The sequence below is a fragment of the Primulina tabacum genome, chromosome 1, assembly GCF_025594145.1.
Source record: "Primulina tabacum isolate GXHZ01 chromosome 1, ASM2559414v2, whole genome shotgun sequence".
Lineage (NCBI taxonomy): Eukaryota > Viridiplantae > Streptophyta > Magnoliopsida > Lamiales > Gesneriaceae > Primulina > Primulina tabacum.
Genome location: NC_134550.1, coordinates 26475099 through 26500602, shown reverse-complemented (window position 1 = coordinate 26500602; position 25504 = coordinate 26475099). Strand labels below are relative to the sequence as shown.

At 37.2% G+C, this 25504-nt stretch overlaps 1 protein-coding gene and 2 non-coding genes across 4 annotated transcripts; 2 read left to right on the top strand and 1 right to left on the bottom strand.

Moving 5' to 3' along the window:
• The first annotated feature begins 2885 nt into the window (after positions 1-2885).
• Positions 2886-2973, top strand: LOC142521676 (small nucleolar RNA U31b). Its single transcript, XR_012814346.1, has one exon. It is a non-coding gene; the product is annotated as a small nucleolar RNA U31b (small nucleolar RNA).
• A 90-nt stretch (positions 2974-3063) lies between these two features.
• LOC142521568 (small nucleolar RNA Z195/SNORD33/SNORD32 family) lies at positions 3064-3142 on the top strand. Its single transcript, XR_012814278.1, has one exon. It is a non-coding gene; the product is annotated as a small nucleolar RNA Z195/SNORD33/SNORD32 family (small nucleolar RNA).
• Positions 3143-12846: 9704 nt separating this feature from the next.
• LOC142543231 (putative mitochondrial adenine nucleotide transporter BTL1) lies at positions 12847-16083 on the bottom strand. Of its 2 annotated transcripts, none has more exons than XM_075650359.1 (5): positions 15701-16083; positions 15151-15245; positions 14335-14668; positions 13802-14039; positions 12847-13456 (listed from the first exon to the last, which is right to left on the bottom strand). In XM_075650359.1, the coding sequence occupies exons 1-5, from the start codon at positions 15851-15853 to the stop codon at positions 13218-13220; spliced, it is 1059 nt and encodes a 352-aa protein (XP_075506474.1). In that variant the 5' UTR covers positions 15854-16083; the 3' UTR covers positions 12847-13217. The 2 variants fall into 2 exon arrangements, with proteins under 2 accessions (XP_075506474.1, XP_075506483.1); XM_075650368.1 differs by having other exon boundaries at positions 15151-15338; positions 15701-15840.
• Positions 16084-25504: the final 9421 nt, after the last annotated feature.

The following is a 25504-nucleotide window of genomic DNA, read 5'->3' as shown; positions in this document are numbered from 1 at the left end:
TAGTTTCTTGAATATATTAGGCCTAGATAAATTTTTATCCCAATTAGTGACACATTTTAAATTTAGGGTTTAATTAACTTTTGAACATAAAGACTTATTTACTACTCATCTCTAGTTAATTAAATAATTCCTTAAACTTTCTTTTACATTAAATTAACTTATTATTTATCTTGAATAAATTTTTTGGAATGTTTTCTTAAATTTTTTTTTTTATCTCTTTACTCCAACTCCAGTCCGGTCTCACTTCATTAACTGAAAAGCTAACAATTAACTACAGAGTAAAATAATTAAATTTAAAGGAAAGAAATTAAATACTCATGCAAATAAAAAGATCATTTTAATTTAAATACTAGGAATTATGCATGGCTTATACGTAGTCTAATTTACGGGTTCTACAACCTTAGTACTGCATATCATCCACAGACCGACGGACAGTCAGAGCGGACTATTCAGACATTGGAAGATATGCTGAGAGCTGTAGTGCTAGATTTTGGCACTAGTTGGCAAAATTCTTTGCCACTTTGTGAGTTTTCGTACAACAACAGCTATCAGACGAGTATAGAGATGGCACCGTTTGAAGCATTGTACGGCAAGAAGTGCAGATCCCCTCTGTATTGGGATGATATATCTGAAGTACCTGAGATTGGACCTGATATGATTAGAGATATGACTGAGAAAGTGTAACTGATTCAGAAGAGAATGAAGACAGCGCAAGACAGACAGGCAAATATGCCAATGTTCGACGTAGACCGTTGGTATTTGAGGCAGGAGACAGAGTATTTTTGAAGATTTCTCCTATCAGAGGTGTTGTCAGATTTGGCAAGAAAAGGAAGTTGTCTCCACGATATATCGGTCCTTATGAGATTCTCGAGAAGATAGGAGATCGTGCCTATCAACTCGCTTTACTGCCTTCTTTATCTGGAATACATGATCTCTTTCATGTATCTTTATTGCGAAAATATCTTCCTGATGCATCTCATATTATTCAGCCAGATGAGGAATAACTGGATGCGACTCTGAGTTATTTTGAGAACCCGATTCAGATTCTTGATCGTAAAGAAAAGCAACTCAGAACGAAGAATATTCCGCTTGTGAAAGTTTAGTGGAGTCTTCATGGCATGGAAGAAGCTACGTGGGAGACAGAATCAGACATGAGACAGAAATTCCCAGAGTTATTTCGCTTATGTAAGTCTTATTATTTAGCTTCTATTGTCCATTTCTTATTGTATCTGATTCGTTATCTTATTTGATTGCCTATGATTTCGGGGACGAAATCAGATCTTAGAGGGGGATAAATGTAATGCCCGAGAATTTTGTTATTGTAATATGAAATGATTTGTTGATAATTGAGGTGATTATAGATGGAATGGATCAGACCGGGAAAGACAAAAAGAAGACTTGAAGTATGTGCGAGGAATGAGCCTCGCGGATATGCGCGACCAAGCCGGGCGCATATGCACGGAGTAGGCAGAGAACCTCGCGCATATGCGCTACCAGGATCCGCGCATATGCGCGAGATTGGCAGAGAACCTCGCGCATATGCGCCGGAGGATGACGCGCATATGCGCGAGCTGCCGAGAAGACAAGCGTCGGGACAGAATGTCTCGCGCATATGCGCCGAGGAGGGTCGCGCATATGCGCGAGACGTGCAGCTTGAAGAATGATGCCACGTTTTCTGGGCCATGCATTTGGATATAAATATACTTTCATTTCCCTCAGAAACTCAGCAAGAAAACCGAGAGCTGTGGAAATCTTTCAAGTTTTTCTTTTGAATCATAGAATTGTGATTTTGAAGAATCCGACCGTCTGATTTTCGATCCGAATATATTTTCGTGTTCCTCTCGCAAAAAGCTTCAACTTGACATTGAGTATTGACAGGTTTCGAATTCGAGACTTCGACTTCGTCCGACCGAGAAAAGAAAGGTATAAATCAATGTTGAACCTGGAAGATACGACTCGAGTTAGATCGGACTTGAGTTTCCCAAAACCACATACTTTACTTTATTGCATTGATATTTGCAATTCATGAGATTGATATGCTTAGTCTATTAATTTATAGCAGAGCATGTATTGAGTCATGGGCGGATGTGCCTAGTCATTGGCGGAGGTGCCAAGTCTTTGGCGGATGTGCCAAGACACTGGATATTTGGTTTATATCGATGTTTTCTTAGGAGTAGATCGGCTTCTATTGCTGAGATTCGGTATATTGTGCCAATGTCCAGGAACCGAGATCCTTAGATTAGATATGAATCGAGTCTGAGATGATGAGTCCCGAGTTTATTTACAGCTTTATATCGATTCATGTCTTTCAGATTTTAATACATGTTATTGATATCTGTTTCATACTTTTATATCTGTTTATATGATTGCATGTATACGTTGTTTATACTGGGATGTATTTTTCACCGGAGTGCATGACAACAGGTGGGACAGGATCAGAGTCACGAAGAGAATGAGAGATTCAAGAGTAGCGTGGAGATCCTGACTTAGAGTAGATGAGTTTTCAGTACTTGATGTAGTGACTGAACACTAGTTTGAAATAAATGTACTTTGTACATGACTTGTACTTTACTGTTAATATTTATATCAGACTGATTTCATTATGTTCCACACTTATGTATTTTAAAAAAAATAATTTTGACCCAGATTAATTAAATGATCCTAATAATGATTAAGAAGACGAATTAGGTTCGGGTCCCCTACAATTATAATTAACATTTTCATTTCCCCCCTTTCATTTCACTTTCCCGATTTCTCCTTCGCCTAGGGTGTCAAGAAATTCAAGAGGCCACAGAGCGACCGATTCGTTCCTTTCAAGGTTTCAATTTTTTATCTTCGTTTTTTTGTTTGGAAATCGTTTAATTCTCCTGATTGTGTCCCCCGAGGAAGGTGATGATAGTGCATTTGTCGCCCCAGGCTTAAGTTGCATCGAATCATAGATGTAATGTGGTGATTGACATTTTTATCTGATTCCTCTTTGTTAGATTTGTTTACATATCTCGTTTCTACTGTTTTTTGGTTCATTACCGAAGGGTCTGGGTCTTGATTATTCAGATGAGCAGGAAGAGGCGTGATGATACTTATCCGCCTATTCTGTAATTGAATGATGATCTACAAAACATGCACTACCATCTGATCTCGCTTGCTCATCTCAATATTCGATATCATGCATTTTCTTGAATTGAAATTTCGTGTTATTTTATTTATCATTCGTGAACTCTGTTCATGTAGTCAATGATGACGTTAACTGTAGTTTCTGATTTTTATATTGAGATTACTATTATTTGGTAATTATATTTCTTATTATTGGAATATAATGTATTATGATTACTAATATTTGTCATTTGTTATTAATTAGGTGCACATGGATGAATCAAGTGGAAGTGGCAGTGTTCCTTCCACCACTCAACCTCAAACACTATCTTTATCCAAAACACCAATCATTCATGAGGAAGTAGTAGATATTGGAGCCAAAAGAAAAAAAGTAGCGGATGTGTGGTCATACGCCAAGAAAATTATAAGGAGAAATGACAAAAATGAGGTCATTGCTATTGTTTCCGTTTGTAATTATTGCAAAACTGGAGTTCCTGCCCATAGCAAAAACACATGGGAATAATGGCATTGATGGGCATGTGAATAAATGCAAAAAGAATCCTCATAATGCGGTGAAGTCAGGTTCTTCTCAACCGATCTTAACACAGTCGTCCATGAATAATGTTTTGACACCTCACATCTTTAGCCAAAAAAAACTTGAAGATAAGGTTGTCACATTTGTTGTTAAAGATGAAATTCCGTTTAGGGTCGCGGGGTTTGTAGAGATGATGAAGGAAGCTCAATCTCGATTCAAGATTCCCAACCGAAAGAAAATTGCAGCTCTTGTATGGGATTTATATTCAGCGGAGATGGCTAAGATAAAGAGTGTAATTGGTGATCAAAGGGTAAGTATAACTACTGATACTTGGACCTCGGTTCAGAATATCAACTTTATGGTAATTACTGCTCATTTTTTGGACAATGATTGGAAGTTGCATAAGCGAATAATAAATTTTACCAAGATCACCTATCACAAAGGATATGACATTGGCAAAGTTTTAGAAACATGTTTAAGAGTCTGGGAGATAGATAAAGTTTTCACTATAACAGTTGATAATGCTAGCATGAACGATAAAGCGGTAGAGTACATGAGAAAGAGGCTAAAGGAAATGGGCACTCTATTATTTGATGGTAAGTACTTGCATTTGAGATGTTGTTGTCATATTATAAATTTGATTGTCAAGAGTGGGTTGAAGTTTCTTAATGAGTCAGTTGAGTCCATTAGAAACTTGTGTGAAGTATATTCACTCTTCCGGGGCACGGTTGGACTAATTTAGGGAGTGTGCTATCCTATTGAAGATGGATAAAATGTCGACTGTTCCAATGGATGTGCCTACTAGATGGAATTCCACCTATACAATGTTTTCTGTTGCATAAAAGTTTAAGAAAGTTTTTGATAGGATGACAGAGAATGCACAATTTGTTGAATACTTTGAAGAGGTAGAAGGTCCAGAGAAAAAAAAAAGAGTGGGACCTCATACGAAAAAGATTGGGAGAAGGTACAAGTCTTTGTGAATTTTCTCAAGAGGTTTCATGATACAACATTGTAACTTAGTGCTACCAAGAAAACTACATCACCCTTGATTTGGGAGGAAATAGTTGCAATGAGGACAATCATTGCATGAGACAATACTCGACACTACAGATCCTTCATTGCAAGAAGTTGCTAAGAGAATGGAGAGTAAGTTCAAGAAGTATTGGGGTGATCTTGAGAAGGTGAACAAGCTTGTTTTCCTAGGTCACATTCTAGATCCTCGTTATAAACTTCAAATGATTGGGATCCATTTGGGAGATATGAAATTGGATGCTACTAAAATACAATCCTTTGTCGATGGTTTAAATAATTGTCTAATGGAGTTGTATAATGCATACAAAGGTAATTCTCCTTTAGATCATATTAACGGGATTGATGATGGTGATGTAGACAAAGATTTGATGGAAATGTATAAGAATGATCCTGTTAAATTGAACTATCATCTAAAAATGGCTCAAGTAAGAAAAACTCAAAAGCAAACAGAAATAAGCAACGAAGTGGACAAGTACTTATCGGATCTTTTTGTGAAATGGAGCTCAAACTTCGATATTTTGGAGTGGTGGAAAGGGAATACAACAGCATTTCGTATCTTTTCCAAGATTTCCAATGATATTTTTTCAATCCCTTCATCTACTGTTGCTAGCGAGAATGCTTTTAGCCTTGGGAGGAGGGTTGTGGATCCATTTAGGGCATCGTTGCTTCCCAAAATGGTGGAGGCACTAGTGTGTACTAGTGATTGGATTAGAGGTGAAGAAATTAACTTATACAAGGAGCCAACAGAAGATGAATTCAACTTTTATAAGGATTGTGAAGAGGTTGTCATAAGTAAGTCAATATTTAACTTGTTTAGTAATTTTTATGAGTACTTTGATTCTTTGTCTATCATTATTTTCTGCATCAAAAGATAAATTGACTTTTACAAAATAAGTTATTTTTAACATATGTGCATCTATTTATTTTAGTCATTGACATTCATGGAGAGGAATATGGCTCAGTAAGTTGGAGTTGGGTAAGTTGGTGCTTGGTATCTATTTATAGTTTTATGTAATTATTGTATTTCTAGCTATCCCTTAGTTGGTTCATCTTACTTTAGTTTTTTAATTGTAAATTTTAATCTTGTTATATATTGTGATTATAGTATATTTGTTGTTTTTGTAGGCACGCTCATGCCCACAGCAAAGTAATGCATCTTCTTCAAGTGTAAACTCCAAAGACCCCATGGTAGAAAAATAAATGGTTGACGTGGTGATTTAATGTGACATTGGCTTGATATGTGAACTTTTTATTTTGGATTTGTTTTGATTAACCAAGAATTTATTTAAGCTCCTATGTGAATGTCAGCTTCTTTGTCACTTTGTTTCAATTTAATATCTAATGTCTATTCTGAAATTTCAATTTCAGTGTCATTTTCTCCATTTAAACCGATTTTTCCACCGATGACTATGAAACAAACTTTCTTTCTTTTTATTTGATTCATTTTGGTTTGATTAGATACATGTGCAGTAATTGCAACATTCTGTTGAATATATTATTGTTCACAATATAATTGTACTCAAGGTTCCCACTAGCAACTATTTGCTAGTACGTACGAGGGAACATGACAGGGCAACCATTCATGAAGCTATGGAGGAACAAACAATAAGTGTAGACAAGGTAATTTTTTAAGCAACCATTCCGTAATGACTTTGAAGTCATTATCTATTAGCTATTCATTTCAGCTCTTGATTGATGAAATAAATATGTTGCCTTGATCAACACAAGTGTACTTGCTATTTTGTTGTGTTGCAGCATTGATTTTCCTATATTTGAGTATTTGACCACTGAATTATAGGTCTCGAGAGATTTCAAAAAAAAAATTCGGGATATCACATCCCTACCAGACGGGATCCCGAATGTTCGGGATCCCGAACATTCGGTTCCCTACACTTGTCGGGTACGGGATAGGGGAAAAAAAAGATTTCCAATTTTTATCGGGACGGGGATTGGGTGTGATAGTTACGGGACGGGTCCCTACCCGATCCCATCCCTAAGCTTAACGATATGCTGCTCGAGATATGGGTTCAGTTCCTGGCATTACTTCGATACTGAACTCAACTTCTCGTTCTAGTGGAAAACCAGGAATCTTTTCTGGAAATACATCAAGAAACTCACAGACTACAGAAATATCATAAATCCATCGCTCATCTTGCAATAGATCAACAGCATAAACCAGAAAACCTTCATGACCAGAATCTAACAATCGATTCATCTCAATGGCAGAAACTAGAGGAATCTTTGCTTGAGAACCACGGCCATAGAAATTCCATTTAGGAGCAAAGCTAGGCCTGAAACAAACTATTCCTCGATAACAGTCAACAGTGGCACGATTTGTAGTCAAAACATCCATACCAACGATACAATCAAAGTCATGCATAGGTAGGACTATAAGATTCAGATATAGAACATTTTCATCGTGAAACAAAACCGCATTGAACAGCACATTATCAGTGATAATCATTTTTCCCATCGTTGTAGCAACAGATAGATTGGAATTCATACTAGTGGTGCGAAGATCATGCGAAACGACGAATGCATGAGAAACAAAGGAGATGCTTCGGTATTAAATAACACTCGTGCTATAAAACTACATAAAGTACAGTTACCGGTAATGACAGTACATGAAGCTGCCTGAGCCTCATCCTCAGTCAAGGAAAATACACGAACATGTGATTGATTCTGCTGACCACCTTTCCGTCTGTACTGATGTGAAGGGTGACTAGGCTGGTGGGAAGACCTGAGATGCTGCTGGGAATCTATTACTTTGAACTCCACTACCTGTCTGGGCTGCTTTCCCCGTCTTACTAGGACAAACTCTAGCAAAATGACCCGGTCGACCACAATTATTACAAACCCCTTGAACTCAAACACACTGATTACTGGAATGCTTGCCTCCACAATGATCACAGTAAGGTCCACTATAATGATATCTCCCACGGTTCCCTGAACTCCCTGAACTCAAAGAACTAGAACCAGACTTCTTAAACTGCTTCCCACGTGGATGAAGAGATGCAGAACCAGATTGATTGAACTGTTGCCTTCCCGAATGATGATGTTAGGTAGGCACTTGATTGCCAATCCTCTTAAGACTAGCTTCAGCCCTTTTTGCTATTTCCACCGCTTCAAGATAATTCAGTGGCTTACCTGTAGAAACAAAAGGGTGCAGATGATCGTTCAATCTTTCAATGAAACTTTCAACAACCGTAACCTGACTTGCAGCCACATGAGGAGCATATCTCAGCATAGCATAAAAAGTATTCGCATACTCCGCAACTGACATATCCCCCTGCTTCAAGTTATGAAACTCCGAAGCCTTAGAATTGTAAAATGATGGAGGACAGTAAATCTCCTTAAACTTCAGCTTCAATATATCCCACGATGGAACAATCCTCTGAGCATCTAAGGTCATCAAGGTAGTAGACCACCACATTTTGGCACGATCTTTCAACTGATGAACAGCTAATCTCAATCGACGCTCTGAAGGATACTCAATCAAATCAAACAATTCCTCAATCTCAGAAATCCACAGTTTTGCAGTCTCAGCTCCCTCAGAACCACTGAATCGAGGTGGATGCATAGAATGGAAACGCGCAACTAACTCATCCATCTTAAGCTGGTCTAGATGATCAGCAGCTTGCTCAACAAGAGTATCATCAACAACATGAACACGAGGTCTACCAGGTCCACGACCTCGACCTCGAGTTAGAGGAATCTCATCAACATGAATTTCTCCACCTCCATCCATTCTATACGATAAAACACCAAAAAAATTAGAATGGAAGTAAACAAATCATATAATCACATGAGCATGTTGTCAAGTAGCATACACAGGCGCAACAACCATTTTAGTGCCAAGACTCAAGTGTCCTAGACTCTAGTTCGAGCGTATCCCAGTTTACGCTCTGATACCAAGATGTGAGGCTCATTTACTCTAATGACCATTAATGATCAAACAATAATTATTTGATTTAAATCTGCAGTTGAAAAAGTGTTTATACTTTAAAACGGACTTCAGGGACCTAGAAAAATTTCGACATGACCTCCCCGTAAGTAGGACATCTCGAAAAACTCAAGCAGCAATTTATATCAAAATATACTCCAACTAGAGTCATTAAAGCAAAAATCGAAGTTAAACAACCTATAGCCGCACTGGCCAGGACTAAGCAAAAATTAAAACTTACCAAATATTCACCAGATCATAAAATCACAGAGTCGACTCAGAACATAACAAGAACAACCAAATATCACTACAGATACACGAGGCATCTCCCCGGCAAATAAACTACAACACATGACTAAAACAAACTCAAGATATACATATAAACTAACTGGGAGACTCCACTGAACAAAACCAAGCAATCCAACCTCAATCCAGAGCTCCACTGGGGGAACCTCGGCCAAATGCTGCAAAACGACTCGGGAGATCTACCATGGTGCCCAATAGCAACCATAGCAGCCCCCCCAGAAAACAACTGAGGTTAGGATTCTGGTATGAAACAGTTCAATAATAGCAACAATAATCATAAATCATACATAATCATATAATAAAATGTAATGTGCAATGCATAAAAGGCTCAACGAATAATCGGGATAACAGGAGCCAACAAACGGTACGATAACAACTGGAATAATGCTCGAGCAACAACACAGGGGAGCTACATCGTCATGCAGCTAAACCGCCCTGCCAGGTATGCGAGGTATGCCAAGATGTGCTGAATAACACCCCTGACTCGGCCTCTATACAGCTGATACGGTATAACAGGATGGCACAACAGAACGAACTAGATTACACAATCCCAGCGCTCACCTCAAAAGGCTACACTAACCACGGGATTGTTCAATCACATACACGATCTCATGTGTATAGGCCTATCAGTCACACTACGATCTCGAGATAAACAACAGTGACAGATAACAATTGATATCAACAACGGGCTAAAAAGAACGATATGGCTCAACATGAATGTCATAACAATATGTCCTATGCTAAATGCCAATATTATGTCACAATAATAAACATATATCACAAAGAAGGAATTTAACAAATTACAACAGTCATAGATACGATCAGTGCAACACAGAATGACAATTAAACATAATTTATGTTTTACTGTCCTATGTTACTGAGCTGTAACATACTTATACCAACTTGACAATCTAATAACAACTTCACTTCAATACTCTCGGCCTAAACAAAACAACAATAAGCCGATCATGAAAATTACATTCCATACCAATATCCGATTTGTCACAAAAGAGCATAAAATTTGTATCTCGTTCAATATTAACTCAAATCAATATCCGCCAATTGGAAATGAAAGATAACTCAAATATATAACTTTTTCTAGAAGAAACCATCTTCCAAATATCAGTAGATTAATCCTAGAATTATCAAGAACACCCTGCCACTCAACAAATTTTCGGACAGAAATCTCCTTCTGAGCAGTTTTTGAAAAACCATCGTAACTTGCACAATTCTTACTGGAATTTAACTATTCTTATATCATTTCGAATAAAGACATAGCTACAACTTTCATTTGAATCATAAGTTCAGAATCCGATTGCATATATGCTATAATCCCGAAATACAGTAGGTGTTTTACACAGCACAATTTCAGAATTCGATATTGGCACATTTTGGTAGAAAAATCATAACAAATCCGTTTCTAATCAAAAACTCATTACTTCAGTGTCTATAAATAGCAAACATTAAACACTACAAAGTTTTTTTAGGTCATTTCCTACAAATTCAAACTACAAAAATCGCAGCAACACAAAAACTCTCACCCAAAAACCGGAAGAATTCGCTTAGAAATAGAGCACCAGAACAGCAGCTTTGATATACTCGTATCCTTGCTCAAAATTCGCGATTTATGGCTTGAATCGAAGTTAGGATGTTAGAAAGACAACCTTTCAAGAATTTTTGAGTTTCGAGTTGGGACGGAGGAGATATCGCGACTTTACCGCAGTTGCTCCTCAAGTGACGGGAATTGGGATTTCCTTCTCTCTTTTCTCTTCCTTCTTCTCTCATTTCTTCTCTCTTTTGAATGAGGTATGTGAATATTGTATGTATTTAATAATAATAATTGATCACCAAAATAGTAACTCAAGCCCATTTATCCCGGTCTGTATTTATTTTGCTATCGTGTGTTATTTAAACTCTATATGTATTTTATATCGTTAAATTCACCGATATTCTAAAATACATATTTTTAACACATTTCTTGAATTTATTTGGCATAAATAATTATTTTAATTTACAACTCAATAATTATTCTAATTATGTCAAATTACCGGATAATTAATTACAGGGCCTTACAATAACTTTATGTCAAACACTTTTCAAATTCGAAAATGATCCATAGCAGATTTGGAAAAACAATAATGGATGTCAAGCTTGTTCGGACGACCAAAAATATTACCTCGGCCACGGTTAGTGTAATTAAATTATAAAACATTTGAACAACTTTCATGTGAAAGCTGAAGTGAACATTGTAAAAGAATGAGTAAATCGAGCTAGAATTGGCTTTTTCGAAAATGAATTTTCTAGAGATTTTCTAGAATTGTTCTTCACATTTTCGAATTTTTTTGAACGATTCCGCTTGTGATCTTGTTGTACATTTTGTACTAACTAGTTTCTGGGTGGAAGGAAATGTCACATAATTTTTGTGGTTTTTAGAGAAGGTTTGGTATTTTTTCATGAATTTCTTCTTATTTTCACTATAACTTTCAGCTTGCACTTCATCTCTCTAAATCCACATATTTTTGATGAAATTTCTTATGAAATGCTTCGAATGGAGTCTATTTATAGGAAGAGATGAGCCATTAAACATATATATTTGTCTAAGTTATTTTTCTAATTTTTGACACTTGACTATCTTTTATAAATTATATTTATCTATTTATTTCACTTAAATAATGTAAATGTTATATAAATTAATATATCTAATTAAGTATTTTAAGTTTCATTGTTTTTAATTTTTTTAACATATTTCATAATTTTTTTTTTTTGTATTTATTGGATATTGACACCCCATGGATGGACCCACTACTCCTGGCCTATCACTAGCCCAAGTGGATGACAGGCCCATCAAGGCCCAGATATTCTCCTATAAATATCAGGTTTGAGTGTTTAATTCATATATTCACTATATTGTTTTTCAGCAGCACCCTTAGCTGCTCTCTCCGCTTATATCATCAGTCTCTGACTTGAGCGTCGGAGGGGCTACGTCATGACACCCTCCTGGCCCTCTTCTAACGGTCTTATTCGTGATTTCAAGCTCGGGACAATTTTGAAACATGCTTTTGGACTAGTAACACTTGCTGGAATCGGACCCTAAATTTCTCATGAGTATCAGATATTATTATTATTGTTGTTTCCATTACTTTAAATTTAACTAAATACCATAAAGTAATTTTTTCGGGGTGTTAGAGCTGATGAATTGGGATCACACTAGAAGAGTGCACTCACATATGTAATATCTATTGATGTTCTTTTGAACAAGTCCGGTTTACGTTAGATCACTACAATGTGTATCATATATACATATTCCACTTTTAAATTAGCACTTAATATTATGTAATTCGACTTCCACAATGTCTAAGCATTCGACATTAGTACTCTAGGTGGTGGTATTCGTCAATTGTAGTGGTAATTCGTATGAACCTAAACATTCGAGATTAGTGCTCTAGTCATGTACTTTTAATGTCTAAAACGATACATTTGTTACTGAAAATTGCTTTGCATGTACCTTAATTTGAGCGAATCGTGCTTGGTTTTGTTAAGACAAGAAGACTACTTTAGTTAGACACACATCACCATACTCAAAATTTACATTTGGAGTACTAAATTTTTTACCAATATTGTTCTCAATTATAGGATATTCATACCAATTTTCAGGTATCTATGTGCTTGATTAAGCGAGTAAATCTACGTTCAAGACTAACCCTCACAATTGACTTTATTTCAACTTGCCGGCACAACAAGTGCAGACAATACAAATCTACCTATGAGAGGTCTAAAGATATTTTGCCTTGGGAGAAGATCGAATTATCTCACTCCATACAATTATGGAATATTTTTTCATGTTCTACTTTTGAAAAAATCACATCAGGTTGGATCACCAATATTAAAAAATTATGCAAAAATAGCTGGAAAAAAAATTCCATGCAGCTAACGAGTGTAGACCAATTAGAGTTTTTCTTTAAAAAAAATTATAATTATAATACTGATCGGGTTCATCCACTATCTTTGCCACCAATGCACCGCTGATACAAGAACAAAAGTCAATCAGAGCCATCCCACTCAAGGTACACAATGAAATTCAAAGGTGACGGCACTTTTCATATGGAAAAAAGACTTGGAGATCCCAGTTAGATGAATGATCGAAATCATTGGTCCTTTCATCCATTTTCATGGCCTGAAACTTATCGTTCTTCAGATTGCCCATTGAAGCCCTTTCAAAAATGGTTTCAAACTAAGAAGATTGTGTCACCAACAAGGGGAACCATTTTCCTTCAATTTGATAAGCATATTGCCTGCCCATCGGAGTGACTAACGAGCGAGTAATATATCTTTCCAAGCTTCGTAGAACATCCAGGTGATACCAGAAGAGGGCATGACTTTCAAACAGCTAGCGGCCCAGCCTCTGTAAAGCCCCATCAGTCCTTCCTCTCTGACAACCTGCGCAAGTGCAGCAGCCATGTGGGGTGGGCATTTACCTCGAATAGCTCCAACCATCAGCTGTTTTCTTGCAACCTCCAAAGGATAACTAATCGTGCTAGCAGTCAAGCCTGAAACATGTTATGCACCGCGTTAGAACCACAATATGCTACTGAATGCGGTTCCTAGTTCCTACAATTAACAACTTCGTTTAGTTCAAGTGTCGGAATTCTAAAAACCACGAGAATAAAGTTGATGCTTTCCAACTTTTCATAGTAGGCTCGGGGCTATCAGACAAGGTTTGAACCAGCACCACAAATATTTTTCTCTTTTGCACCCAAAATTGCTGTTCGACCCATGTGTATATTGTCATTTTAAAAGGTTATTAGAAATAGGTATCCTTTCAATGAACTCCAACGATAGTAGGACAATATAAGAACATATTGAAATTTGAAACATTGACATAAAAGTTATACCAGAAAGAGCACCAACTAAGAGCATCTCTGCACGAGTTAAAGATTCCTTTTTCTTCGCTAAGCAAACTGATTTCTTAATTGTTTCGTACATGAAATAGTAGCAGGTGCTGTAAGGGAGCATGCCAATCAATGTGGGTGAAATCCCAGAATAGAATGCCCGAACCCCACCATCATTGTAAATTTTGTGCATTGCAATACTTAGATTAGGATATACCTCAGGACTGACAGTCAATCTATCCTGTATTAGATGGGGAATGCAATCAGATATTGAAGATTAGAACACACTCGATAATAACAGTAAGGCAAATGAAAATTTCCAGAGGTGATAATATAAAAATATGAGAGATATATAGCAGGATGTTTCTTAAAAATGGTTACTTGCATGCTTTGGAATAGAGTGCTTCATCTCATTGCACAAAAAGTTCAATTTTTGCATCAATCGCTAGCTAGAAAAGGTTATTTTATTGTAGAAAGTTCTGAGCACCTCAAGGCTATTTTCCAGTCTCCAAAGAGACAAATCTACCAGCAGATACCTTTAAAACTTCAAGAGGATGACACACGAGGGTGCTAACAATTCCAGCAGCTGCACCAGCCACAGCAATGGGAGAGAGCCATGATAGAGAAAATTTGAGGCTCATTGAACCAATCTGCAACTTCGGGCTTTCAGTTTGCTTCCAATTCTCTTGTGCTAATGTCATTGCCCTCTTCACATATTCAAAAGTTCCAAGCTCAATTGCCTGTGTGGGAACTATGCGTATCATATTTATAGCATTTCCAGCCCAAAGTCCTTGCCACCCCTGCTGTTCAATTATCTGGTTAAAACTACCATAAATGTTTTTAGACCCAATTCCAACCACCATTCTTGTCCTGCAAATTTCAAATAATCACTTTAGACGTGAAAGGTAAAAAAATAAATTTACTGTCATAAATCAATAATAAAAACTACTGGTTAACATCTTCCTGATGTTTCATATTGTAGACAAATAACTAAGTCAAAGAAACTACAAAATCTGACACAACAAATTGTGATATTACAGCAGACAAGAATTTAAAAAATATCAGTTAAAGTCGATCACAATGCTTGCTTTATCGACAGTCTATAGAAAGAGTATATCAGTAACACTCAAAACTTCTTTCTTATTAAGAAAGTTACGACTCTAAGCACAGCAAAGAGTTACATCATGTGCCAATGCCTTTCAGTTAGCAACAAGCTTGACAGGAACTACTATCTGCAGATTCTTTCATCTAACTCATTATATGAGGAAATACGGCAATTAGTCATAGCCGTAAACCAGGTACCAGATAAAATTTGGGAGAAATCAATCAGCAAGGAATAAGATGCACCAGACCTGATGGTCTCCAGTGGAGCAAGAACAGCTTTGGTCATAGCCCCTGCTAATGCACCACTGAGGAACTCGCCAACTTCTCTAGTTCTCACCAAATCCTGAAGTGAATCAAATGAGTTGCTTTTCTGGATAGCTAAAAGATTTACAAGGTAAAGTAAACAAAATTTATTTCATCGTCAAACTCGAAGCTCCTGGAAGCAAAATACCGTGTATAAAGCTATTATGAGTAATAGTCAAATAAAAAAAAACAACATACATGAGTCTATTTTTCATAGCATATGCAATTATGAATAAAGGTTCCCATTCAAAACACACTCCCAAAAGCAGTTGTAATACCCAGGAAGACAAAAATTAGAATGTTTTACTTCTAAATTTTCTGAAAAAAAACATGACGTTTGGCCTCCTCTCCACGACTCGCCCAATCCTCAAAAAACTCATTCTCCGCCCATCTCCGAAAGGACCTTTTCCCGGTAACAAAGCAATTTAAACTAGATGGAGGTCAAGCAGAACAAAATCCACACAAATGAAAGGTAAAAAGGGAAGAAAAAAATACCTGAAAAGCTCGCCCTAGATCCGGAACAGTAAACTGAAGCTCCTTTAAAGTTGGAGAGAGAGGATGGAGTTGAAATTCTCCCTTTGGTATCGCAATCACACCATAAATATCATCCATCACACAGTAGCTCTTCCTCTGTGATTCAGATTCCATCAAAAAAAACGAACAAGAGGGATCTTGAATTAAAAATGCAGCCCCACGGCTTATTAATACTTAGCCTAGCTCCCGGAATTCCATCACAGGACAAACGAGCCGAGTAAAAAATCCAATCAACACGTGAATAATTCAAAGATCGAGTTATAGGTGTAGCGTAAGCGAAGGGTAGAACCGTAGAAGAAAGAGACGTGCCTGGTGTTGATTTTGGGCCTGGACCGGAGTCTTTTGGATCATCTTAGATATTTTAGGGAAATTAAATATCCTCTTCTTGTTTATCCTATTTTGACTTCATTTTAATGTCTTTTCTCATTACTTTTATTTATATATATATATATATTTTTTTTTTTTTTATTACAAAGAGAAATCGAACTTAGACCTAGAAGCAGTGTTCTAAAAAGTCTGTTTGAACTCCACTTAAGCACGCTTAAGTTTGAAACTTGATCAAATCGTCCCGCTTAAGAGAAAAACGGAAAAAACGGTTAAACTGTAGTTTGAGTGAATCAAGCGTGATTAAGGTGTTTAATTAAGTGTGTTTAAGCACAATTAATCGAATTTATTTGTTTTTAATTTTTTTTATTTTGAAGGTATGTCTTTTTATTTTAAAATAATAAATTAGGTTTATAATCTCGATGTTTATTTTTTAGTTTTAATTATGATTAAGCATGTCTGATAATGATTTGACTAAATATTTAGCATTTTTTAACGTGGTATGCAAAAACAAATAAAGATTACAATTTTGAGATTTTTATGCTTTTATAAAAATGAGAATTAATGCATCAGAATTACATTTATCATATTTATGTATAATTTTATTTATTTATTAGTTTGAGATAATTACAATTACATTAAAAATAAAAAAACATTTTTTCACGCTTAAGCTTATGTTAATCTCGCTTAAGCTTGAAAAACTCGGAGCTTGAAATCGACGCTTCTGGACGTTTTACGTTTTTTAGAACCTTGCCTAGAAGAGACCAAGGGTGAGACCAACCAAGTGAGCTTAGTCAGATCAATTCATAACTTACACTTTTATACCACAGTTGGATGCACAAAGAACCACTAAACCTAGGGTGAGTTAAAATTCAGTTAAAACCAAAATAATTGATCCAACTGAATCAATTTAGAATTTGAATTGTCTTTTTTTAAACTAAAATAATTTTTTTTATATTAGACCATTGTACATAGTTGGACTTCGGCTTTTCCAGTTTCGTTTTACCTGTTCTTCTCCAGGTTCTCTCCCTATTCTTGTCCGAGTTTTGAATCAGAATCTCTGGAATCCTTCTCCTTTCTCTAGCAATTGCCGCTATGGAAGACAGGTCGACATTGGTGAGAATGAGAAATTTCCCGCTGCTCATAAAAAAAAGTTTGTATGTCTCGAGTTTCCAGATTCTTTTTTTTTATTATTCCTTTACTTCTATTTTATTGGGGATTGGTAAATTTTATACCATTTTTTGTAATGTCAAACCTCAAAAAACATTGAAGGTTTGGGGCGATTGTGTGCCTAAAAAATTCTTTATTCGATTCGATCCGTAACAGAACGACCTAATATGTTATCTGTTTCATGAATCGGACATTGAAGAAAGGAAAAGTGGAAAAATAATCATTGTTTTGGGGTCTTTATTTGATGTGCTACAGATATTAAAAACATGGCCATGAAACGTCCGACTCATGAGATTCACTTCGGGTGCGTGTGTGATTGATTATACTCTGAGCTGTGTAGGTTGCCAGAAATATTCTTGAAATTTGTTTTTTTCCTATTCAATCTTCTAATCAGATCAGATACCTGAAATTTTAAAATAAAGATCATTTAATGATTAAAAATTGGTATAAAATACTATTAATTTCATCATCGATCGATAATATATAGATTGTTTTGGATAGGATACGAAAAAATTATTCTCATTTTCTTAAACATATGTTATTTAAACTCAAATACTTATTTTATATCGTCTATAATCAAATACAATTTCTAAATGTTTTGTTCAATAGTTATTTTTTAGTTAGCATCTCAATAATTATTCTAAATGGTCAAATATCGGGTAATTAATTTTTTGGATATTATATATTTTCAGTTTTAATTAAAGTTACTACGTTGGAGCTTGATCTAATAAAATGTTTCATTCATAAACATTGGATTTAAATATTTTAAAAGATATGTCTTTTTTAATATACATTTAAATTTTAGATTTATAATGGAACATCACGATGAATGTGTAGCACATAGTGGTATAACACGCATCATACTGCAAAAAAAAATGTACTTTTTGGAATTAACATTAATTGAAAATAATATTATAACAATATCGTGTGCACAAAAAATTATTGAAGCCTATGGAAAAGAAAAAATCTTTTTTCCATGTTGTGTTAAAAAACTAGTACATGTAAACGTCATGCATAATTGTTAATTTATTTAATTAATAAATTATGTGATGCATGATATGCGTTTAATTTAATATATTTATTTTATTTTTATGTAAATTAAAACGTTATCCCGAGTTTTAGTTTTTAGATGATTATTCGATGCCGAACAGAGAAATGAGACCAGAGATGATTAAGGCGCTTAAAATATAAAGTTATTTTTTTTTATTTTAGCCGAGAAATTAGGTATTTCAAAAGGATTTACAAATTTTATTATTTATAGGTCGAATTTAAATTTCCGAGTAAAATAAAGACATTAAGCATTTTAATTAGTAAAATTCGAAAGTAAGAAATTTAAATACATCCACTCGAAATAAAATATTTTAATTGTAAGGTCCATGGAATTTAAATTTACGTAACCTGAATGGATGCAATATAGATTTTTTATCTAAGTTATGTACATGTTAATGATTTTATTCATTTAGTTCATAATTATTGCATGGTTAGGATTTAATTCATGAGTATTTTAAAATTTCATGCATTATGATTTAAGTTGCATATCGCGCTCGAGCGAGGAAAGGAGACCGGGGATATTCATGAAAAATATTTTTTATTGAATAATTATTTTTAATTATTTTACAGAAGGTGTTTTAAGTATGATTTTTGAAAATGGATCTTGATTGAATATTTTTACCCGTCGGGTTATATTATTAACCGGTAAGCAAATTTTAACGATTCGGATGACTTTTTGAGGGCTCGGACAATATTTTCTAAAATGTATACAAACGAAATATTTTTTGAGAATATTTCCGAGCTTGTTGGGTTTGTTTTGATGCTTAATGGGCTCAAATTTCCTTTTAATCATTTTAAAATGTAGATTTAGCTCATTAGTGCATGTTTTAATTATTTAAATACCACATTAAACAAACCCTAACCCTACCTAAACCCTTGACCGCCCCTCCCCTCCATTCAGCAGCCTCCCTCACGTAACTCAGCAGCAGCCCCATCGGTTTCCTCCATTATTTTTTCAAGCAAGCTTCTTCCCTGCTCCTCCGGTGCTTCCCCGACGCTCGTTGCTTCGAGTTTTTGAGCACCTACACTTCAAGGCACGCTTGTATTTTCGTTTTTCTCCTCATTCACGCCATAGTATTGCTGAAATATATGTAAATGCATGTCCATCCTTTGATCTAACAAGTGGTTACGTTTTTGTTCAAGTTTTGTCACGAAAATCGCATCTACATTTTCCATGCTCACGTTTTTCATGTATTGGTGAAAGGGACTGCCGGTTGGTGTGGTAAGGGGGCTGAAACATGTCAAGGTTTAAGGTAAATTAGGCTGGAGTCGAAGGTAGGCAAGTCAAGCTAGGGGTTGCGTTGAGGGGTTTGGCTCGTTTTGCTTGTGGATCGGGTAAGGGGTGGAGCTGGTGGTGCAAGGGCTGAACCGAGGCATGGACCAGACCCTGGTAGGTCCGAGGCAAGGCCCAAGGAGGCTCAACCATCGCTGGAACCATCCATGTAGCCAGTCGATTGCGCGTTAGGGGGTGGGGCTCGGGTGATGCGATTTCGGGGAAATAGCGAGTGTGTGCATCATGGGGGCTTGCATGGGGTTGTGGCCGTGAGTGAGTAGGTCCAGTAGGGTCCTATGGGTGGTGAGGAAAGCTAGTCCTCAAGGGTTAAGTCCAGGGTTGGTAAAACTCGAGTTGGTGCGACTACAGTTCGAGGATGTGTTAGAGCCGAAAACTCCAGCAGCATTTCAGGGGCTGTTCGAAGTTTTAGGGGGACTAGTTTTGATGAGTTAGGGGCTGTTAGAGTGTGTTTTAGTTATGATAAAAGTTTGGGAAAATTTGGTTAAGTTCGGGTCGATTCGGGTTAAAATCGAGACTCTGGTCCAAGTTTTAAAACGAATCGGTTAAGTTTTGAAACGGCTAAAGTTTACGTGTAACGTCTACTAATTTTAAAAGCACGGATTTTTTTTTTTAAAACCTCACATTTTCGAAATAATATTTAAAATAATCGTAATTATCTTATCGTAAAAATATTACAGTTTAAAATAATCAAACTCATTCAAAATCATACGTAAACATAAACGAATAAAATCATCATCGTACCAAAACCAGCGTATAAAAATGTTCATATCATCTCAAATCTCATAAAAACAAAATGCGGAAAACATGTGGTCCTAGGGTCGTGTCACCCCACCAGGTCTGTCTACTCAGTGTTCAGCACCTCCAGCAGTTCAATAACAAGCTCACCTCGTGACACCACCTGCAGCCCTTAAACACGCAAGTATCGCAGCCCCTTTGCATCAAATTCAGAAAAAGAAAAAAAAACGTGAGTTAACATAAAAGAATCACAAGGCATGAACAAACACCGAACGTTCTTCCTAATCTAAGTTGGATCGGAAATTCAACACACAAGTGCACATGTATCATCAATATATGACATGTGTGATGCACAAATAATGGAGTAGGGCGTGCCTGGGGATGATTTGGTGAACAAAACAAGAAGAGGGAGACCCGAGACGCTTATTCCTTTGCCAAGAATGGTGCAGCCGAAAGTTTCCTTTGCAAGAATGGAGATGACCGAGTTATTCAGCCGAGATCTGATGGAACCAAGAGGCTTTTGAATGGAAAAAGGGGTGATCGGCTGATTGGGGGGTTACGGGTAGGTAAAGAGGTGCTTAGGATTAATTGATATAGTTAATTAAAAGGTTAGTGAGCAATAATATTGTTAATTAAATTTTTAAAAGATGTTTAAGCTCAATGAGCTTAAAATTAGGCCAATTAAATTCAAACACACTCCCGAAAAATATTTCGTGTGGGAAAGATTTTAAAAATATCAGTCTAAACCTCAAAACGTCCCTGTTTCGATAAAATTTACGTGCCGTTAAAAATAAAAATCCTGCGAGTAAAATATCCAATAAAATCTCCTTTTTAGAAAAACACCTTATATTAATTTATAAAAATAAACCGTGAAATAAAAAAAATAAATTTTTTTTCTAAAAATTCACCGGTCTCCATTCCTCGATCGGGCGTGAAATGCACCTAAAAATCCTAATGCGTGACCTTTTAAAATTTCAGGGATTAAATCCTATCATGCATAAATTGCATAAAAATCATTAAACATATAATTAAAAATAAAAATCCTAGATTTAATGCACTTAGGTTACGCGAATTAAATTCCTGGACCTTACCGAAAAAAAGATGCACTTTCGTGATATGAGTAGTACAAATCAAATCTTTTAAACCCTCTTCAACTGTACAGTCCATTACATTGAACAGTCTCGGAATCCCTCTCATTCCCGTGTGGGTCGGTTCATTCATGTTCCCTCCACCTAGAAGCCTGCCAGTAGCCGCTCATTGTCCATGCAACTGATGGCACCGGCGATCACCCCCCGCCCTCTTCGGCCCCGGGCCTCACATGCCACCAGCTTCCCCGCTTGGTTCGTCCCGAACCACACCGTACTAAGAGAGGTCGGCTCTGATACCACTGTAACGCCCCAGATTTGACGACTGTCTTCACTGTACCAAGGACGAGTATTTCCAGCGTACTTATGTCCTCACTCACACGCACCCTGGGAAACTTCCCAGGAGGTCACCCATCCCTAAAATTGCCCCAAGTCAAGCATGCTTAACTTTGGAGTTCTTATGTGATGAGCTACCGAAAAGAAGATGCACCTTCGTGATATGAGTAGTACAAATCAAATCTTTTAAGCCCTCTTCAACTGTACAGTCCATTACATTGCAAAGTCTCGGAATCCCTCTCATTCCCGTGTGGGTCGGTTCATTCATGTTCCTTCCACCTAGAAGCCTGCCAGGAGCCGCTCATTGTCCGTGCAACTGATGGCACCGGCGATCACCCCCCGCCCTCTTCGGCCCCGGGCCTCACATTACGTCTAAGAAATAATTTTAAATATGATTTGGGATGTTTTAAGAAGTTTGGTAAGCTTCGGATCAAAATTTTGATGTCCAGGGGTGAACGGTCATTTTGGGTTTCTAGGGGCAAAATGGTCATTTTGCACGTGCGTCGAGTTTTTAGTTCTGGTAGCGCCCTGATCACAAATTTATCATGTTTTTAAAATTTTACGCATCATGTATATGGTTTTTATGTAATTATGAAAAATACGGTGCATGCTTGGTTTTAACTAAAAATTACGTATACGCATGCTTTTATTAAGTGATGAATATGATGACCTGTTTTTTAGGGATGAGAGTTGGTTGTGACTAATACGATGATACGATGACATGTAAGGCCATACCTCAGTGGACGGGTATTGCTGTCGTTGATGTCCTTGCTGCCAGGTACCTCGGTTACACGTAGATGGATCCATCGACTGACATGATAATACGAAAATCACAGCTAACGAACGGAATTCAAATTAAGAAAATAAAAATGTATATGTTGATATGTGCTATGATTATTATTATGTTTTGACAGGTTACGATTATGCATACGTTCTTCCATGATCATGAAATGTATGTTGAATACGCTAATTTTCACTGCTGCATGATATGTATATGTATTTGATATCACGGTACAGGTGTGTTGAGTTTCTAGACTAACTAGGTGTGAATGATGCAGGTGAACATGTTGATGAGGGGACATGAGGTGCCGAATTCTGAGTAGGCAGGGCTGGATGTGCGCACACAACCCGAGGACCACACTTTTCCGCACATCACGTTTTTATGAGTTTGAGTGGACATGAACATTTTGATACGTTGATTTTGTTATGATGATGATTATCAGGATGTTTACTTGAACTATTTTTAGTACGCATATTATGGCCGTGTAGGCAATTTTTAAACTGCAATATTTTACTTTTCAGATATTTTTTAAACTGTAGTATTTTATCGGGCGATTGGTTACGATTATTTTTAAAAGGCATATGTTTCAGCAATCCTGCATGTATGCATTTAAATGGGATTTTCGTGTATTAGCTTTCAAAAATAAAAAATTCTAGTAGTATTTTAAATTAATAGACATCACAGTTGGTATCAGAGCAAGGGTCCTGTATAGGGTTGTGCCACCACCTGTTTCTGAAGCTCAGTCTTCGAACCTCAAGTATGTAAGCTTTTATGTTTCAAATGTTTAAATGTTTTTACAACTATCACATGCATGATTACATGATTTATTATTCTCAGTACATGTTTAGATGCTTTCTCGATTTAAGGATTTACTATTTCAAAAACTAGATTAAATTGCATGATAGGTTATGTTTAGAATTCGGACTATATTCAGGTATTATGCCTCTCAGACGCGCCCTCAGTGCAGATCGTCAGGATGATATTTCGGAGGCGACAGAGGCCCTCCACTACCACCGCTGATAGATGCAGCTACCCGTGTACTGGAGGGTATGGCTAGGCTTATGTAGAAGGCCTAGCAGGCGCAGCAGGAACCCCGACTGCATGCTGATGTTTATGAGCAGTTTAGACGGCTCAACTCGAATGAGTTCAAGGGTACCACTGATCTATTCTTGGCAGATGGATGGATTCGATTGCTGGAGCTGCGCTATGAGTGTCTGCAGATGAGAGATGGCGACCGGGTTAGGTGCGCCATATATATGTTGAGGGATGATGCATCCCTGTGATGGGAGGGAGCCGCTCATGCAATGGACTTGGCTATTCTCACGTGGGACATGTTCAAGGAGATATTTTACAGCAAGTATTTCCTAGCTGATATCAGGGGCCGCCTGACGAGGGAGTTTATAAGTCTCCACCAGAGGGACTCATCTATGGCAGAGTTTATTTGGAAGTTTGATAGGGGCTGCAATTTAATGCCCATTATTGTTGGAGATGCCGCCAAGAAGCTGAGGAATTTCATGGATGGGCTGAGGCCAACTTTGCGCCGGGACGTGATGCTTATGAGACCGGATAGTTATGATGTGGCGACTGGGTGTGCTTTAAAGACAGAGCAAGCCCTGAGGGACAAAGACTTCGAGATGCAGAGGAAGCGAAATCAGACCCAGTCCAATTCTCAGCCACAGAAGAAGCAATATACAGGGCCGCCAAGGCAGCAGGGGCAGCAAAAGCCCAAGGACAGTATAGAGGGCCAGGGCAGCAGCGGCCACCTCAGGCACCAGAGGCTCCCAGGCCGGAAGGAGGACCACCTTGCAAGCAGTGCAACAAAATTCACTATGGCAAATGAATGTAGGGTACCTACAGTCCGAAGGGCATCACCATAAACTCATAGTACTCATAACACGTCCTGAAAACCGTCTTGTGCACATCAGACTCTCTCACCTATAGCTGGTGGTATCCTGATTGGAGATCTATCTTCGAAAACCCTGATGCTTCCTGAAGATGATCAAATAGATCTTCAATCCTAGGCAGATGATACTTATTCTTAACTGTGACCCTGTTAAGTTCCCTATAGTTCGAGCAGAACCGCATACTGCCGTCTTTCTTCTTCACAACCAGTATCGGTGCGCCCCATGGTGAAAAACTCGGGCGAATGAAACCTTTGTCCAGCCAGTCATGTATCTGATCTTCCTGCTCCTTCATCTTTGCAGGTGCTAGACGATAGGGTGCCTTAGAAATCAGAATTGTACCTGGCATGAGCTCGATAGCATAGTCAATTTTCCTGTCTGGTGGAATACCTGAAACATCTTCCGAGAAAACACTGGGAAAATCCCTGACCACCTCGACATCCTATAGCCTCTGACTGACTGGCTTGGTCACTGTCACAATAATCGCCAGAAATGCTTGGCAGCCTCTCCTCATAAGCTTCCTAGCACAGATGCAAGAAATGATGTGCGGCATCTGCTGGTGTCTGGCTGCCTAAAAAATAAATGGCTTCCCGCTGTGCGCTCAGACAGATACTGACATCTGTTGAAAATCTATAGCAGCTATGTTCGAAGAAAGACACTCCATACCCAGAATAATGTCAAACTCAGCAACGGTAGCACAATCAAATCTGCCTGCACCGCATTTTTCTGTAACCAAAGCTCCAAACTCTTCATTATCTGCGAGGTAAACATCTGATCTCCGGACGGAATCGAAACCCCGAATCCCAAATTCATAGCCTCTGGTATGATTCCTAGTCGCTTGATAAATGACTTGAATATAAAAGAACGTGTAACTCCGGAATCTAGCAATGCATACTGGTTACACTTGAAATATATATCCTTCATGTGACAAAACATACCATTAAATCTGATCGTGTTGAAACTTAAGAAATTTCATATCATTGATTACTCAAAAAATCTCAAAAAATACCAATTTAGTCCTAGTAATCCCTTGAAAATTAAAAAATTTTCCCATAAAAACTTCCGGAAAATTGCAAATTCACCCCTAAA